General features: G+C 70.0%; 2 protein-coding genes across 4 annotated transcripts in view; one reads left to right on the top strand and one right to left on the bottom strand.

Moving 5' to 3' along the window:
- Window positions 1-4,365: 4,365 nt before the first annotated feature.
- LOC118707139 (VPS10 domain-containing receptor SorCS2-like) lies at window positions 4,366-13,313 on the top strand (the record flags this gene model as incomplete). The annotated part of the gene is made up of 9 exons (XM_036417055.2): window positions 4,366-4,599; window positions 5,547-5,680; window positions 6,142-6,265; window positions 6,827-6,939; window positions 7,673-7,798; window positions 9,094-9,190; window positions 9,517-9,619; window positions 10,742-10,887; window positions 11,499-13,313. Coding segments are annotated over 9 exons (1,142 nt in total), but the record flags the coding sequence as incomplete, so codon positions are not given.
- A 1,922-nt stretch (window positions 13,314-15,235) lies between these two features.
- The window catches only part of AFAP1 (actin filament associated protein 1), a 57,595-nt gene continuing 55,106 nt past the window's right edge, over window positions 15,236-17,724 (bottom strand). For all 3 annotated transcript variants that reach the window (XM_036417174.2, XM_036417175.2, XM_045573953.1), the window contains one exon: window positions 15,236-17,724. In XM_036417174.2, coding sequence (XP_036273067.1) covers window positions 17,698-17,724 — 27 coding nt within the window. In that variant the 3' untranslated portion in view covers window positions 15,236-17,697.

Raw genomic sequence — 17,724 nt, 5'->3', positions numbered from 1 at the left:
GCTTTAAAAATAGTATGTACTCAATATAGAACACTCGAACACGTAGAAACAGCAGGAATGTGAATATCCCCAGACTCCTGTCCCCGGGGCTGTCCGTCCTCCTGTCACCCCGTCCACTGCGGACGGGACGCGCTCATGGGGCACCTCCGACAGGAAGCAGGGAAGTGAGACACGTGCGGGGACGCGAATTACAAACAGCCCGCGCTGCGCCCCTCTGCTCCCATCGGAGAGGCCCTGCCTGGCTCCTTGGGTTTGGGGGTTCCCTGGGTTTGCGGGGCTCCCTGGGTTTGGGGGCTCCTGGGTTTGGGGGCTCCCTGGTTTGGGGTTCCCTGGGTTTGGGGGCTCTCTGGGTTTGGGGGTTCCCTGGTTTGCGGGGCTCCCTGGGTTAGGGGGTTCCCTGGGTTTGGGGGGCTAGGCTAGGTTTGTGGGTTCCCTGGGTTTGGGGGCTCCCTGGGTTTGGGGGTTCCCTGGGTTTGGAGGTTCCCTGGGTTTGGAGGTTCCCTGGGTTTGGGGGCTCCCTGGGTTTGGGGGTTCCCTGGGTTTGGGGGCTCCCTGGGTTTGGGGGCTCCCTGGGTTTGGGGGCTCCCTGGGTTTGGGTTCCCTGGGTTTGGGGGCTCCCGGGTTAGGGGGGTTCCCTGGGTTTGCGGGGTTCCCTGGGTTTGGGGGCTCCCTGGGTTTGGGGGCTCCCTGGGTTTGGGGGTTCCCTGGGTTTGCGGGGTTCCCTGGGTTTGGGGGGTTCCCTGGTTTGGGGGCTCCCTGGGTTTGGGGGTTCCCTGGGTTTGGGGGCTCCCTGGGTTTGGGGGTTCCCTGGGTTTGGGGGCTCCCTGGGTTAGGGGGCTCCCTGGGTTTGAGGGCTCCCTGGGTTTGGGGGTTCCCTGGGTTTGGGGGCTCCCTGGGTTTGGGGGCTCCCTGGGTTTGCGGGGACTAGGCTGGGGGCTGTGTAGGCCGCTGCCCCGAGTTCCAGGAGAACTTCCAGCACACACGGCCCTTTGCTGCCCCCTAGCGCCCGGCAGCTGCCACTCTGCCCGGATCCTCCGAGCTGGAGCCTGGGTGCCACCCGCTGCCCGGCCTGGTTCCATGGGGCTGGGTCAGGGGTGAGGGGGCCACCCACCGGGAGGCGCTCAGAGGAGAGGCCCCGGGGCGGAGGCTGCCTGGGGGCCACTGGCTTCCTCGCTGAAGCCGGGGAGAGGGTGGGGCACAAGGAGGGCCCCTTGCACACACACACTCACACTCATGGACACACACACACTTACACAGTCACACACTCAGACACACACACATTCATACACACACACACACTCATACACTCACACACTCTCACACACACACATTCATACACTCACACACACTCACACACACACACACACTCACACACACTCTCACACACACATGCTCACACACACACACTCACACTCACACACACACACACACTCTCACACACACACTCTCACACACACACTCATACTCATACACTCACACTCACACACACTCACACACACACACACACACTCACACACACACTCTCACACACACACACTCACACTCACACACACACACACACACACATGCTCTCACACACTCACACACTCACACACACTCACACACTCACACACACTCACACACACACTCACACACACACTCTCACACACACACACACACACTCTCACACACACACACATGCTCTCACACACACACATGCTCTCACACACACACACGCTCACACACACACACATGCTCACACACACACACACGCTCACACACACTCACACTCACACACACACACACACGCTCACACACACACACACACATGCTCACACACACACACTCACACACTCACACACACACACACACACACACTCACACACTCACACACACACACACACACACTCACACACACACACACACACTCACACACACACATGCTCACACACACACACACACACACTCACACACACACTCTCACACACACACACACACACTCACACACACACATGCTCACACACACACACACACACACTCACACACACTCTCACACACACACACACACATGCTCTCACACACACACATGCTCTCACACACACACACGCTCACACACACACACATGCTCACACACACACACATGCTCACACACACTCACACTCACACACACACACACACACACGCTCACACACACACACACACATGCTCACACACACACACTCACACACACACACACACTCTCACACACACACTCACACACACACACACACACTCACACACACACATGCTCACACACACACACACACACACACACTCACCCAGGCCAAGCAGTGTGGAAATGGCTCTGGGCCAGGCACAGGCTCCCCGGCGGCCTGAGTTAAAGCGACACTAAGGGAACCGGCACAGACGCACACAGGCCGGCTGGACCCCCCTGGGGAGGTGTCAGCGGGTGACACCCGTAAAGACCACGTTCACCGGAGCCTCACGCCGGCCGTCGGCTCCGGGCGATGTCCGCGCGGTGGGAGCCGCACGCCCTCGGGAGAGTGGCCGTGTGGGCCGGCGGGCGGGGGCCGTGTTGGCCGGCGGGCGGGGCCGTGTGGGCCGGCGGGCGGGGCCGTGTGGGCCGGCGGGCGGGGCCGTTGGGCCGGCGGGGGCCGTGTGGGCCGGCGGGCGGGGCCGTGTGGGCGGCGGGGGCCGTGTGGCCGGCGGGCGGGGCCGTGTGGCCGGCGGGCGGGCCGTGTGGCCGGGCGGGGGCTGTGTGGCCGGCGGGGCGGGGGCCGTGTGGCCGGCGGGCGGGGCCGTGTGGCCGGCGGGCGGGGGCCGTGTTGGCCGGCGGGGGCCGTGTGGCCGCGGGCGGGGGGCCGTGTGGCCGGCGGGCTGGGCCGTGTGGGCCGGCGGGGGCCGTGTGGCCGGCGGGCGGGGGCCGTGTGGGCCGGCGGGCGGGGCCGTGTGGCCGGCGGGCGGGGGCCGTGTGGGCCGGCGGGCGGGGCCGTGTGGGCCGGCGGGCGGGGGGCCGTGTGGCCGGCGGGCGGGGGCCGTGCAGGGGGTGTCATCACGGACGGCTCAGCGAGCGCGCTCTGAGAGGCCGCGGGGAGCACGGGGAGGCCGGGGCAGAGAGCATGACAGCCACGTGCGGCTCGGCCGGAGCCACACCGCAGGGACCTTAGCCCTGCCGCCGGCTCAGCGGGAGGCCTGAGTGGTCGCCGGTTCGATTCCCGGTCAGGGCGAGGCCCAGGCTGCCAGCTCCATCCTGGTGGGGGCGTGCAGGAGGCAGCTGATCGATGCTCCACTCTCACATCGATGCTTCCCTCCCTCGCCCTCCCTCTCTCTCTAAAAATAAAAAAAATAAACTAAGGACTGAGAGCCCCGCAGTGAGGACACACCGCCCTCAGGCAGTGAGCCAGGACAGAGGGACACCCCACCTTTCGCCACGGGGGGTGCAACAGAGCGCCAGGCGTGCACAGGCCCACCGCCGGCTAAGAGGAAACCCACAGCCCAGCGCCTGGAGGGCGGGGCCTGGCGTGAGGCTGGTGGGATAGCCACTCCGGGAAACAGCGGGCAGCTTCTTCACACCCTGCAACTCTGGCGGGGGGTGGGAGGGGGATCGGGAGGTGCACCCCTGGGCGCCCCCCAGCGAGGGGGAGCCTGTGTCACCCAAACACCCGCACAGCGTTCCCGCAGCTCTGCTGACGGCCGGACAGGGCGGCCCCCGGAGCCCTCGGGGGATGGACAGGCACCCGGGTGCCGCTCTGCCCTGGCCGGGCCGGACCGTGCAGCGCAGCCCGGAGGCTCCGGGGACGCCCTGCCTTCCTGGCTGTGGCCACAGCAGCCCAGTCCCCGCGTCTGTGTCCGAATCCCCTCCTTCCTCTGACACCCCATCCAGGGCTCCTGCGGACGCCCGTTCCCCTGAGCTGAGGCCCGGGCCGTGGACTCGGGGCGGACACCCAGCCACTGCTCCTCGCGGGGGAGGCGAGCGAGGGGGTGGTCTCCGGGCGGGGCGGCAGGTGTGAGCGGGACTGCTGCTCGGTCAGCAGCGCCTGTCCCGTCTGCCGCTGGGACGTGGCTCCCCGGCGTTCCCGTGGGTGGGCGCGGGGGCGGGGGGCGGTGAGGGAGGGGCAGACGGAGCACGGAGTTCGTGGCCGCGGAGGGGGAGACAGGAAGGTCCGGCCCGCAGGCCCCGGGAAGAGGGTGTCTCTGTTCCTGTGGGCGGACGCCCCGCACACACGGCCCCCGGCCACGCTCCTGGCCCTGGCTCTGCCTCGGTCTCCCCCACGCCCGCCCCCTCTCCGCAGCGGGTGCTCGCCCTCTCGAACCCCCCGCCTCCAGGGCTCCGGCCCAGGCTGGCTCTGGGGCCCGGCCTGCTGGTGTGGAGGAGGAGGGGGTGAGCCAGCGGGCATCTCGGCCACACCCAGCGCCTCGTGGGGTTCCCACAGGGCGACGTGCTGACCACCAGGCACCGGGTGGACCTGGGCGACGGCTCCGCGCCCCTGGCCGTGAACCTCACGCTGCGCAGCGAGCACGTGCGGCACCGCTACGAGAGCCCGGGCGTGTACCGCGTGGCCGTGCGGGCGGAGAACGCCGCGGGGCAGGACGAGGCCGTGCTCTTCGTCCAGGTCAACCGTGAGTCCCCGGGCCCGGGCCTCCCCACAGCGCCGGAGCGAGGGCCAGCCCCACCGCCTCAGTCCTCACTGGGGTCTGCAGGGCTGTTGTTGGGGGGATGGTGGTGGTGGTGATGGTGGTGGTGGTGGTGATGGTGATGATGGTGGTGGTGGTGGTGGTGGTGGTGATGGTGGTGATGGTGGTCGTGATGGTGGTCGTGATGGTGATGGTGGTGATGGTGGTGGTGATGGTGGTGGTGGTGGTGATGGTGATGGTGATGGTGGTGGTGATGGTGGTGATGGTGGTGGTGGTGGTGGTGGTGGTGATGGTGGTGATGGTGATGGTGATGGTGGTGGTGGTGGTGGTGATGGTGGTGGTGATGGTGGTGGTGGTGGTGGTGGTGGTGATGGTTGTGGTGATGGTGGTGGTGGTGGTGATGGTGGTCGTGGTGGTGGTGATGGTGGTGATGGTGGTGATTGTGGTGGTGGTGGTGGTGGTCGTGATGGTGGTGATGGTGGTGGTGATGGTGGTGGTGGTGGTGATGGTGGTCGTGGTGGTGGTGATGGTGATGGTGATGGTGGTGGTGGTGGTGGTGGTGGTGATGGTGGTGGTGGTGGTGATGGTGGTGGTGATGGTGATGGTGGTGATGGTGGTGGTGATGGTGATGGTGGTGATGGTGGTGGTGGTGGTGGTGATGGTGGTGATGGTGGTGGTGGTGGTGATGGTGGTGGTGGTGGTGATGGTGATGGTGGTGGTGATGGTGGTGGTGGTGATGGTGGTTGTGGTGATGATGGTGATGGTGGTGATGGTGGTGGTGGTGGTGATGGTGGTGATGGTGGTGGTGGTGGTGGTGTTGAAGGTGGTGGTGATGGTACTCATGTTATGTTGAGGATGTCAGTGACCAGAGCAGCCTCTGAAAAGCTGAGTGCCCTGCTGCCCTCTGACCCTACCTTTCTCTGCACGTGCAGCCCCCCTGGAGGCCCTCTACCTCGAAGTGGTGCCCGTCGTTGGCATCAACGAGGAGGTGGCCCTGACCGCCGTGCTGCTGCCCCTGAACCCCAACCTCACGGTCTTCTACTGGTGGATCGGCCCCAGCCTGCAGGTGCGCCCGGACTCCGCGGCCCTGGTCCCACAGGCGCCCGCTGGGGAGGGCGGGCTGGGCTCCTGGGGTGCCCCCTGTGGTGGGCAGGTCGAGGATGGGGCCCTGGCTCTGGGTTCGAATCGCAGCTCGGCCTCCTCCAGCCACGCTCTCGGCTGGTCCCTGGCCCTCCCAGAGCCTCTGTGTCCCGCGAGAGGCCGAGGCAGCCCTGCCCCCGCCGGGTGGTGAGGTGCGCCCGCCCGTGGGCCGGCGCTGAGGGACGTGGCCGCCGAGCGGGGCTGGGAGGTGGTGGGTCGGGTGGCGGCCCAGCCTGAGGCCCGCCTACACCTGCGCCGTCTCCAGAGGAGGCTGGGCAGGCAGCAGGGTGTGCCTGCGGGTCCCGGGCCTCCCCGCCGGGCGCTCCCCGCCGTGAGGGCAGCCCCGCTCCCGGCACAGCCGCTCGGCCTGACCCGCCTGCCCCGCAGCCCCTGCTGTCGCTGAACAACTCCATGACGACGCGGTTTGCGGACACGGGGGAGGTGCGTGTGACGGTGCAGGCGGCCTGCGGGAGCTCCGTGCTGCAGGCCTCCAAGGTGGTCCGCGTGCTGGGTGAGTCCTCGGCTCCCTCCCGGCTCCGCCCGGGGCGCCTCCTCCGGGGACTCTGGCCCTGGGCTCACTGCGGCCCTCGGGGGAGACGTCGCCATAGAAACGTCTCCTCAGGATGGGAGGGACCCCCACCCCCCACTCCCAGCAGTGCCGCTGCCCTGGCCGCCAGTACAGACCAGTTGGCTTTAAGAGCTGGTCCTGCCCGGCCGGCGGGCTCAGTGGTTAGCGTTGACCTATGAACCAAGAGGTCATGGTTGGATTCCCGGTCAGGGCGCAGGCCCAGGTTGCGGGCTCCATCCCCAGTGTGGGGTGAGCAGGAGGCAGCCGGTCCATGGTTCTCTCTCCTCATTGATGTCTCCCTGTCCCTTCCTCTCTGACATCAATAAAAACACATTTTTTAAAAACAGCCGCAGCCTCGGTGCTGCCCCCGCGCCCTCACTGTGGTCATTGCCGTGATCCCATGGCCGATGGCGGCGCGGCCTGGGGTACCCGGCTGCGTGGACCGTCTCCCCAGGCGCCGGGCCGGGCGCCCGGGCCTGAGCAGCCCCCCTCGGCCTCTTCCAGACCAGTTTGAGGTGGTGCCTCTGCAGTTCTCCCCGAACCTGGACACCTACAACCCCAACACGCCCGAGTGGAGAGAGGACGTCGGCCAGGTGGTCAGCTGGCTGCTCGCCAAGGTGCGCGCCTGCCCCCCCCCCCCAGGCCCCGCTCCCCACCGCGAGGGCCCGGCCGGGCGGGGGCTGACACCGGGCTCAGGAGGCATGGAGCTGGGGGCACAGGACAGCACCCTGAGCACATCTACGGGGCACCGGCTGTTTGCATCCAGAATCCTCTGGGGCAGACCCTGGAGCCGGAGCAGAGCCGTGTGGCGGAGCCTCCCCGGGGCAGTGCGTCCGAGGGGGCCCAGGACGGCGAGGCCCTGGCCCTGGTCGCCCAGGCTGAGGCCCACGGCCAGGCCTCCTCTCGGCCCATGAGTGATGCTGGTCTCATTGTCGGGGCTTTGAAGGATGAATAGGAGTTTGCTAGTTGGAAGTGCAGGGATGGGACTTCCAGGAGGCAGAGGGGCCCGCATGAGCTGAGCCCTGTAGCTCAGAAGGACATTAGCCGGGGGGTGGGGGGCGTTCACAGTGCCTTGGGGAGAGGAATGGCCCAGTGTGTGGGGGGGCTGGCCAGGCGCGGCCGGTGTGTGGGGGCCTGGCCGGGCGGGGCCGGTGTGTGTGGGGGTCTGGCCGGGTGGGGCCGGTGTGTGTGGGGGGGCTGGCCGGGCGGGGCCGGTGTGTGTGGGGGGACTTGGCTGGGCGGGGCCGGTCGGGGGGGGGCCTGGCCGGGCGGGGCCGGTGTGAGGGGTGGCCTGGCCGGGCAGGGCCGGTGGGGGGGCCTGGCCGTGCATCGTGTGGCGTCCACCCCCAGGAGACGGCCATCCCGGCGGAGCTGCTGGTGACGGTGCTGGAGCCGGGGCTGCCCACCGCGGCCAGCCTGTACGTGCTGCCGCCCCCGCCCGGGCCCTCGAGGATGAGGAGCGCCTCCGGCGACCAGGTACCTGCGGGCACGGCCGCCTCCTCCGGCGGCCACCACCGGGAGACCGCGAGCTCGCCCTCCTCAGCCCCATCCAGGCGGGCTGCCTCCCCCGGGCCCCTGGCCTCCGAGCTCACCTCCCGTCACAGCGAGGGGAGCGGGGGGCGGGGGGGGGCACGGGGCACGACCACCCCCCACCCCATCCCAGTCACCGTGGAGCTGGTCTGGGGTCCCGCCGCCCTGCGGGGTGCTGTCACGGGGACCCAGGGCCGGGGTCAGGCAGAGCAGAAAGCTGCCCCGCCCACCAGCAAACCCGCAGCCCAGGGCACGCCCACGGGAGGCCTCGTCCCCGGACGTGCTGCCCCGGCTGAGCCTGGAGGACCCGGCGCCACGTGGGAGAAGCCAGCACCGGCACGGTTCCGTGGCCCGTGTCTGCGGCAGGGCCAGAGCAGGCGGGGGGCGGTGGAAGCTGGAGCGGGGCAGCAGCAGCCGCACACTGTGCCGAGGGCCTAACCCGCAGCACGTGCGCATAGGAAGCTGAAGTCAAAACTAAAGGCTCAGGGCACAGGCCGTGCGGCCGCGGAGCGCGCCTGTGCCTGCGGCCCCGGCCATGGACGGAGGGACCCCAGCTTCTCCCAAGGGCGTCCCGCCTGTGGCTCCGCCCCCACCGGGGTTCCTGGGGGAGGGCGGGGCAGGGGAGGCGGCAGTGAGGGCCTGTTTCCCAGGTGAGCGCTGACCGCTGTGCGGGCTGGGCCCGGGCACACACAGCACTGCCCCTGCCCTGCCCCGCCCCCAGGGGAGACGCCCCCTCGGCCGCAGGCAGGCCGCTCGGGAGCGGAGGGCAAGAGGCAGAGGAGGCAGGAGGGGCGCGTCCACTCCCCTGGTGCTCGGAGGAGACCTCACGCTGGCACACAGGAACCCTGGTGGCGGGTCACGGCCACGCCGGGCCGCACAGCCGGGACCCCCGTTCCGTGAGCAGATGGCCTCCTGGCTCCAGTGCTGCCCTGGAGCCGGGCCTGCCCGGAGCAAGGAGAGCCGGGTGTCCCACGGAGGCACCCCACACACGGCCACACCCGCCACGCAGAGGCCCCGCGTGCCCGCCCCCGTGGCCCCCCGTCGTGGCCCACCTCCGTGGCCGCCCCCGTGGGCCCCCGCCGTGGCCCGCCCCCGTGGCCGCCCCTGTGGGCCCCCGCCGTGGCCCCCCCCGCCGTGGCCCTCTGCCGTGGCCCGCCCCCGTGGCCCGCCCCCGTGGCCCGCCCCCGTGGCCCGCCCCCGTGGCCCGCCCGCCGTGGCCCGGCTCACGCCCTCTGTTGCAGAGCCCGGCGGCCGTGCGGCAGGCGCTGAGCGCGCAGAAGATCAGCTTCCCCCTGCGGGCCGGCGTCCGCGTGCTGGTGGCCCTCGGGCCGGACACACGTGAGTCGGGGCCGCAGGGAGGCGGGCGTGGCGGCCTCCGACCTCCACTGCGTGGGACCGGGTGGTCGCTCAGGGCCTGGGCTCCGCTCCGCAGGGAGCTGTGGTTCTGAGGGTGTCACCCCCTCCCCCCCGGTCTCCCATCAGGGAGCTGGGAGCGCGTGGCCGTGCGGTAGGTCCACGCACAGGGCCTGTCCCCCGTCCCAGGAGCGTCCCTCCCGCCTGGCCGGCTCCTGGGCCTGGCCCCCTGGCCCCGGACTCGCTGCCCGGCCCGGAGCCTCCTCCGTCCGGCAGGCGGGCGCTGCCTCGCTGACCCGTGCTCCCTGCAGGCTCTCGGCGGCCGGGCAGCGGCGGTGGTGCCTGGGTGGTGGCCGTGCTCCTGGTCCTCGGGCTGCTCCCCGTGGGAGGCCTCCTGCTCTACAAGTTCAAAAGGCAAGGCCCCCGGCCCCCTCCACATGCCCTCCCTCCTCAGGACACCTCCCCCCTCAGGCCCCCTCCCCCCGGCCCCCTCCCCCCTCAGGCCCCCTCCCCCCGGCCCCCTCCACATGCCCTCCCTCCTCAGGACTCCTCCCCCCTCAGGCCCCCTCCCCCCGGGCCCCCTCCACATGCCCTCCCCCCTCAGGACTCCTCCCCCCTCAGGCCCCCTCCCCCCCAGGGTTCCTTCCCCCTCAGGCCCCCTCCCCCCTCAGGGTCCCCACCCCCCTCAGGGCCCCTTCCCTCTCAGGACCCCCCTTTGCAGGCCCCCCTTCTGCCCCCTCAGCAGGCTGGTGGCCAGACCCCAGGAGGGTGGGAGTTTGCAGGACCTGCCGTGGCTGGGGGTGGGGCGTGGGGCACTCGCCGTCTGACCCCCTCAGGTCCCAGCACCCCCCTGCTCCGCCCTCAGAGGGACCCGGCGGGGGGGCCTGTGGCAGGCGGCCGGGGTGGCACTGTGGGGGGCCCTGTGGGGGGCCCTGGGGGGCCGGCCGGGGCGGAGCACTGTGGGGGGTCCTGTGGGGGGAGCCCTGTGGGGGGCCTGTGGGGGGGCCTGTGGGGGGCCCTGGGGGGGTCCTGGGGGGCCCTGTGGGGGTCCTGGGTGGCTCTGTGGGGGGCCCTGTGGGGGGCCCTGGGGGGGCAGCCGGGGCGGGGCCCTGTGGGGGGTCCTGTGGGGGGAGCCCTGTGGGGGGCCTGTGGGGGGGCCTGTGGGGGGCCCTGTGGGGGGGCCTGTGGGGGGCCCTGTGGGGGGCCTGTGGGGGGGCCTGTGGGGGGCCCTGTGGGGGGGTGGCCGGGGCGGGGCCCTGTGGGGGGCCCTGTGGGGGGCGGCCGGGGCGGGGCCCTGTGGGGGGTTCTGTGGGGGGAGCCCTGTGGGGGGCTCTGTGGGGGGGCCTGTGGGGGGCCCTGTGGGGGGGCGGCCGGGGCGGGGCCCTGTGGGGGGCCTGTGGGGGGCCCTGTGGGGGGGCGGCCGGGGCGGGGCCCTGTGGGGGGCCCTGTGGGGAGCCCTGAGGGGGGCCCTGTGGGGGGGCCCTGGGGGGGCCCTGTGGTGGGCGGCCTTGCGGGGCCTGAGCCCTCTGCCCGCAGGAAGCGGCCGGACCGGACGGTGTACGCGCAGATGCACAACGCCAAGGAGCAGGAGATGACCAGCCCGCTGGGCCACGGCCAGGCCGGCCCCGGCCCCGTGCAGCCCGAGGAGTTCATGGACGGCGACCTCCACCCGCCGACCCTAGGTGACCCCGTGGCCCCACCCCCCAAAACTCACCCTGTCCTCTCACAGCTCCCACGCCCTGCCACGCCCTGCCACGGTCCCCCACACCCTCCCACAGCCCCCCACAGCCCCCACACCCTCCCACGGCCCCCCACACCCTCCCACACCCTGCCACGGCCCCCCACAGCCCCCACACCCTCCCACAGCCCCCTACAGCCCTCACACCCTCCCACGGCCCCCCACAGCCCCCACACCCTCCCACACCCTGCCACGGCCCCCCAGGCCCTCCCACAGCCCCCCACAGTCCCCACACCCTCCCACACCCTGCCACGGCCCCCCACATCCCCCAAACCCTCCCATGCTCTCCCACGCCCCCCACCCTCCCACGGCCCCCCCGCCCTCTTAACCCATAGGAGGCGGAGCTGGGGCCCAGCTGGACTGCCAACAAAGCCAGCGCACCCCCCCCACACACACTCACACACACTCACACACACTCACACACACACACACACACACGCTGCCGCAGCCCCTGGAACCCCCTCCCACGTGCAGGCTGCAGCCTGTGACAGGCCTGCAGGGCTGGCTCGCCTGCCTCCCGCCGCCACGGCCTGCTCAGAGGGCTCTGTTTCCCAGGGAACCACTCGGGCGTGGTCCTCAGCATCAACTCCCGCGAGATGCACAGCTACCTGGTGAGCTGATGGCCGCGGCGCCCGGAGCGCCCTCTCCGCCCGTCCCCGGGGCACGGCCCCCACGCCGGCTGTGCCGGCACTGGCATCGCCAGAGGCCGCCCCACGCAAGGCCCAGCGCCCCCGCCTCTGCTCAGGACGCCCGGGGCTGCTGACCGCCGCCTCCCTGGACCCCAGCCACGGCCCCGCCGCCCGCCGGCTCCGGCCCGCCTCCACCCCCGGACGCTGCGCCGGACCCTGGCACCCCCGCCCAGGCCTGACCTCTGGTGCCAGGCGGGTCCCCTGGGTGCCTGCCCGCCCTCTGGCACCGCAGACCCACTCAGCCACGCTGCACATGGACAGGGTTGTGCCCACCAAGGGCAGCCCGCCAGGCGCCCTCTCAGCGGGCGCCCGCCCTCCAGCATCAAAGAGCCTGAGGCCCGGGCCTTGCCACGCCTCCTGCCGCCCCTGCCCCCCCCCCCCAACTGCAGGTGATGGGAAACTCCTTTCCCAGAATGCCCAGGGCTGCTCCGTGCCCTCTGGGCACCCTTCCCCTGGGCCAGAGGGGCCGAGGCCGGCCTTCCCCTGGGAGCCACGGGGCTGCAGCTTCACAGCCGGCCACCAGGCGGCGCCCCCACAGGCACCTGCTCCCTCGCGGTGGGCCGGGCCCAGAGGCCCAAGCTGCTGCAGTGATTGCTTCGGGGGACACACGGAACCCGGGGACCAGAGGGTTAGATCGGAGGGCGGGTGTGCCCCCTGGGGGTGCAGACCCCAAGGCCAGAGAGGGGGTGACCCTCCCCAGGCCAGACCGCAGTCGAGGCAGAGCGCCTGGGAGCCAGCCCTCGGCCCCCGGGCCATGCAGTCCGCTCACCGGAGCCAGAATCAGTGACGCTGCTGCCTCAGGGTCCGGTGCGAACACGTGGGGGCTGCTCCCCCTTGGCCTTGAACCCGAATCAGTATTTCCCCCCCCCCCCTCCTCCACGCACTGACCCCTCCTCCCCCCAGGGCAGGGCCCTCTGGTGGCCTCTCCTGGGGACACCAGAGCCCGGGCTAGGGACCGGCTGGCCTGGGTGGGGAGAACAGCCCCCTGGAGCAGTGGGGGATCCCGCCAGTCTAGCGCCCTGTCACCATGGCGACTCGGAGACCACAGGGGGGAGAGGTCCCTGTGGGTCCCTCCCCTGGCCCTGCCCACCAGCAGACAGCCACTCTGCAGACTCAGCCCAAGGACAGGGCGGGGGGTGGTCTGGGGGGCACAGTCAGTTTCCAGACACTTAGGGAGCCCTGTGTCCACCCCACCCGCCTGGGAGACGGACACTGTCCAGGCCCAGGGTCAGGGGCGGCATGGCGTGCCCTGGACACAGCCCCTGCCCAGCTCACCAGTGCCTGCGGGTGACCCCCTGTGACCCTGAACCCCGCGATTCACTGCTGTTCGGGCAGGCCTGCCCCGGCCGCTGGCGGTTTGCTTGGGGTTGTCATTCCTTCTGCCTATGAGGAGTATCTGGGGCCCATGAACCCCGAAACGAGGTGGCACTGGCTCCCCTGCACTTCCCCACCCACAGCGTCCGGTCGCCACGTGGGTCCACGGCCCTCCGGCTACACGTTTGAGGGCGCACATGGGGCGCCCAGCCCCGCACAGGCTCCGGGGGAGGCGCGGCCTGCTGCAGCCGCAGGGCAGTCCCCCGGGCTGTGCCCACTGGTATATGCACACCACAGAGATGCGATCGGTTCTTTCTTACTTTTCCTTTTTAAAAACCAATAAACCACTTGTGATGCTTTTAACAAAGATGGATCTGCCTGGCTGGCTCTGTTCCTCAGCATCACCTAAGAGCGAGCGTGGGCCCGCGCTGTGGAGGGCCCGCGCCCCGTGGCATCGCCGTGGGAGGTCGCCATGACGTTAACCTTCTCGGCCGCCGGATCGGGACGTGTGGGCAGAGCAATGGCACCCGCCAGCGCTCGAAGCCCCCCCCTCACCTGCTGCTCCTCCCCTCCTCGGACTCCTGGGCGCGGCCGCCAGCCCGTGAGCCCTGGAGGCCCCGCCCCACACGAGCCCTGTCCGTCACCGTCACCACCTCCACCTGCGCCCAGGCCTCCGGGACCCTGTGCCATGGAGGCAAACCAAGAGCACAGCCCTCCAGGGTCAGGGTCAGGGTCAGGGTCAGGGCTAGGGTCAGGGTCAGGGCTAGGGATAGGGATAGGGTCAGGGTTAGATCTGCATTGGGTTAGGGTTAGGATTGGACCTGCATTGGGTTAGGGTTAGGGTCAGGGTTAGATCTGCATTGGGTTAGGGTTAGGGTTAGGGTTTGATCTGCATTAGATTGGGGTTAGGGTTAGGGCTGGGGTTTCACCTGCATTAGGGTTAGGGTTGGGGTTTGACCCGGGGCTGAGGTATTTCAGGGGGGAGTGCTCCCTCGGGGTGGGAGCTGCTGGGGCCATTGGGCCTGTGGGGACCTACACCTGGTGGCCTCTCTGCTTGGGAACTGGTGTTGGCGAGCCCTCTCATGGGAATTGTGGGCTCAGGAGACACGAGGCCCAGGTGGGTCTTCCCTCTGAGCCGAGTCCCCACATACCATGTTCCCTCAGCGCCCAAGTCCCGGGTGCCTCTGCCCTCCTCTGTGTCCAAGGCCTGGGCCGGGGTTCCCTCTGCCAGAGCGCAGGGGCTGTGGACAGCGGTGTTTTCCTGTTTCTCCGTCCTTGTTATTGTCACCCAGTGACGCCTCCAGGTCAGCTGGTAGAGCAGCCACCTCCCGCCCGCCTGGGGCCGCCGGGGGCTGGGGACAGGCCGGCGCAGGAAGGCCTTTCCGACTGCATCGCTGTCCTGCCCGGGAGTGGCTGCTGTGACTCCGCAGAGCGGGGCTCACCCTGATCCGGGTCAGAGCAGCCTGCCCGTGGAAGGCGGGTCCTCCCCATCCCCGGCAGGGTGGCTGGCCGGTTCCTTTCTTTCCGGGGCCTCTTCACTCCCGGGGATCTGGGGGGCACGAGGAGGCCCCGCCGGCACCGCGCTGGGCGGGCTGGACGTGGGCTCTCCCGGTGCCTCGGGCGTTGTGTCCGCGCAGCACCTGCCACGTGGCTATGTGAGCGCTTAACGCCCATCCCGAGCCCTCTCACGGGGCCCGGAGCCGTCCCTGTCCCTCCTGATGGGCGAGGAGGAGCAAGCAAGCCGGCTCAAGCCAGAGACCAGTGGCCTGGCCTCGTGTCCACACCTTCCTGCTGGGGGGAGGTGTGGCCGCCATGTCCGCTGTGGGGAGGCCGTGGCCATGAAAACAGGCTGGTCATACAGTTCCCACGTGGAGGGCATGCCACGCCGGGCAACGCCAGGGCACACTGGGCCACGCCAGGGCACACTGGGCCACGCCGGGCCACATGGGGAAGAGCAGACCCAGCCGGGAGGCCGAGGGGGGCAAACCTGGGCAGAACAGTGTGGTGAGTGCACGGGGAGGGGGCCAGAAGGCACCGGTCTGAGCGGTGTTGGGAGTGCTGGGTGCCCAGCCCCTGCCCTTGGCTGGGGGGAGGGGGGAGTGTCCGGGTGCGAGAGGCCGGGGAGCCCCGATGGGCGGGGCCCTGCCTGGCTGGCACGTGGAAGGTGCACTGCGGCCAGCCCTCCACCTGCCCCGGGCCTGGCCGGCCTGGGAGGGACCCTGTCCAGGGCAGCCAAGCCCCCTCCCCTCCCCGCCCCCTCGATAAGCCGGTGGAAGACGACGCGGGGCCGGGCTGGAAGATGGCTTTATTGACAGCACACGGCTGGGTCGCGCCACAGGCGCCCGTCTGGGGCTGCGGGAATGGGGCGGTCCCTCAGCGAGAACCAAGTGAGGCGACTACAAAAGGGGCGAACGGGAACCCATGTTCCCAGGCGAGTTCCCCTGACAAACCTCTCACCGTGAATTAAATACACCGAGAACAGTGACGCCTGTGTACAGGCATCTAACCGGCGGCCCAAGGCCCGGGCCCCTCAGGGCCTTCCAGGCCGGAGTGTCAGGCACAGTGAGGAGGCTCCATTCTGAGCGGGAGGCCCGGGAAAGGCTGGTGTGGTTACAGCCCTCCCGGGGGCGAATCCAGCCGGAGGAGCGTGGCATGGAAAGCTGCTTTGGTCCGAGAACTGGGAGCGGCGAGCCGCTTTGAAGGCATCGGCGAGGCTGGGGGCCCGGGGAACCCCTGTGCCCACACCACATGCCCGTGGCCGGCGGCTCCGCCTCCCTCGTGGAGCCGTGCGGGGTGTGGGGCACGGAGGGGCAGTTCACCTTCAGTTCATTTCACAGTATAACGCAGCCCGCCAGACAGCGTGACAGCAGGAACAAGTAACAAATAACAGTAATAACAACAATAATAAACGCCCTCTTTAAAAATGTGCGCGATCGGAATTAAGTGTCCTGTACAAACTGCGTTAGAAAAGAGAAGGCAAGCTGTGCGTGTCGCTGCTGCTGAGCCCGGGGGCCGCCCGGTCGCGTCCCCGCAGGCCTGCTGGTGTGGTCAGCCCACCCGGGCTCCTGTCACGTGACCCGGTGCACAAACAGCCTTGTCAGGGCGGGGCTGGCTGTGCACCATGGTATCTGAGGTCACGGGGTCGCCCAGAGAGAAGAGCTGGGAGAGGTGGGGGGAGCCGTGCCAGGAGCCCCACCCCAGCTGAAGCCAGGGCTAGGCGGCACCCACCTGGCACTCTGGGCAGAGAGGACGTGGCCTGCACCTGAGGGTCACTGTGCTCGGGGCACGGGGGTGAGAGTGAAACATCGTAAACGTGTCAGCGTGGGGGGGCGGGCCTCTGAGGCTGACGGGGCCTCAGGTCCGGCAGGCGGGGCCGACCATGAGGGCAGCCCCGCCCCCCGCCCTCTCATGCTGTCAGGACCCCGGTCTCCGCCCCGGACAGGAGCCGTGTCTGCTATGTACAGATATAAGTTAGGACTACGCTCTGAACATGTACAAATAAATAACTACTGGCTCTGACCACATCCGGACACGGGAGACCCGCAGACCCCAGCGGACAAGTCCCCCCCTTACAGGCCGGCTGTGTCAGCACCGCCCCTGGCGGCCAGGAGCCCGAAGGCTGGACCGGCCATGCTCAGGCCGAGGTGCTGGCACCGCCGGTGCGGACAGGAACGTGGCAGCCGGCCCCGGCGTGTCGGACCTGGCGGCTCTCTTGGGCAAGGCGGCTGCCCAGCCCAGAGACCACGTGAGGCCACGCTTGGCTGGGAGCCTCTGGACCCGAAGGCGCAGGCCACGGGGGTCGAGCATCCCCCTCGGGAAGGGAGCTGCGTGCGCCCACAGCGCCGGCCCTCCCGGGTCACCGGTGAGTGCAGGGGGTGAGCGTCCCGCCATCCTGTGAGTGCGGAGCCGCGGGGCAGGCCAGGCCGACCGCCTCACACACGTCCGGGCAGGGGCTGTGGTGGAGCCAGGCACGCAGCTCCCAGCGCCTCACCGCCCGCCCGGCCTGAAGCACCGTGGGGCCGGGTGCCCAGCGCTGAGGCCTGGGACGGGGGCCTGCGCGGCTGCGCGGGGCCGGCTCTGTCCCCGGGCCCCAGCGGGTCGCCCAGGGACTCCACGGAGGCAGCCGGCGGTGAGGAGGAGGCCCTGCGAGGCCCACGGGCCCGGGAGGGGCGAGCCGAGGTCCCCGGACGCAGCCACATCTTAGATTTGCAAACGGGGGGCAGGGGGAGTTGGGCGGCTAGAAGCTCTGTCCATGGCTCCAGCACCCCCACCAGCGACATCAGGAAGAGAGGACAGCCGTGCGCCCGCCAGGCTGCCAGCTCTCCAGGGCCGCCCATGGGGGAGGGAGGGAGGGGTGAAGGGTACTGGAAGGAGGACACAGGGCGAAGCATCCCTAACCCTCGCAGCCTTTCCAAAGCAGTGACGCCCTCCCATCGGGAGGGGCCTCCGGGAGCCGGGGGCGAAGTGATCACAGAGGATGTGAGCGTTAGAAAGCCGTCCAGCTCAGGGGAGCGCCTCACCTTCCGGGCGGGGGCGGGGCGGGGCGGGACGGGGACACAGACCCCTGGGGCGGCGGCTGGCACTGGGGAGCTGTGGCCCTGGCGAGGACAGTCTCCCGCGGCCTCCCCCCGCCGCCCTGAACAAACCACGTGGGAGCGGCGGCCAGCACAGCTTTACGGGCGGCCCGTACAGTAGAAAATACGCGTCGGGCGGCGGGCCTGCTCCGCCGCGGCCTCTCCTGACGTCCGTGTCTACGTCCCGTTCTTCAGCTCCCACTC

This window comes from Pipistrellus kuhlii, unplaced genomic scaffold (genome assembly GCF_014108245.1).
Source record: "Pipistrellus kuhlii isolate mPipKuh1 unplaced genomic scaffold, mPipKuh1.p scaffold_m20_p_58, whole genome shotgun sequence".
NCBI lineage: Eukaryota > Metazoa > Chordata > Mammalia > Chiroptera > Vespertilionidae > Pipistrellus > Pipistrellus kuhlii.
Note: the sequence above shows the minus strand (reverse complement) of the source record. Positions and strands in the feature narration are given on the sequence as shown.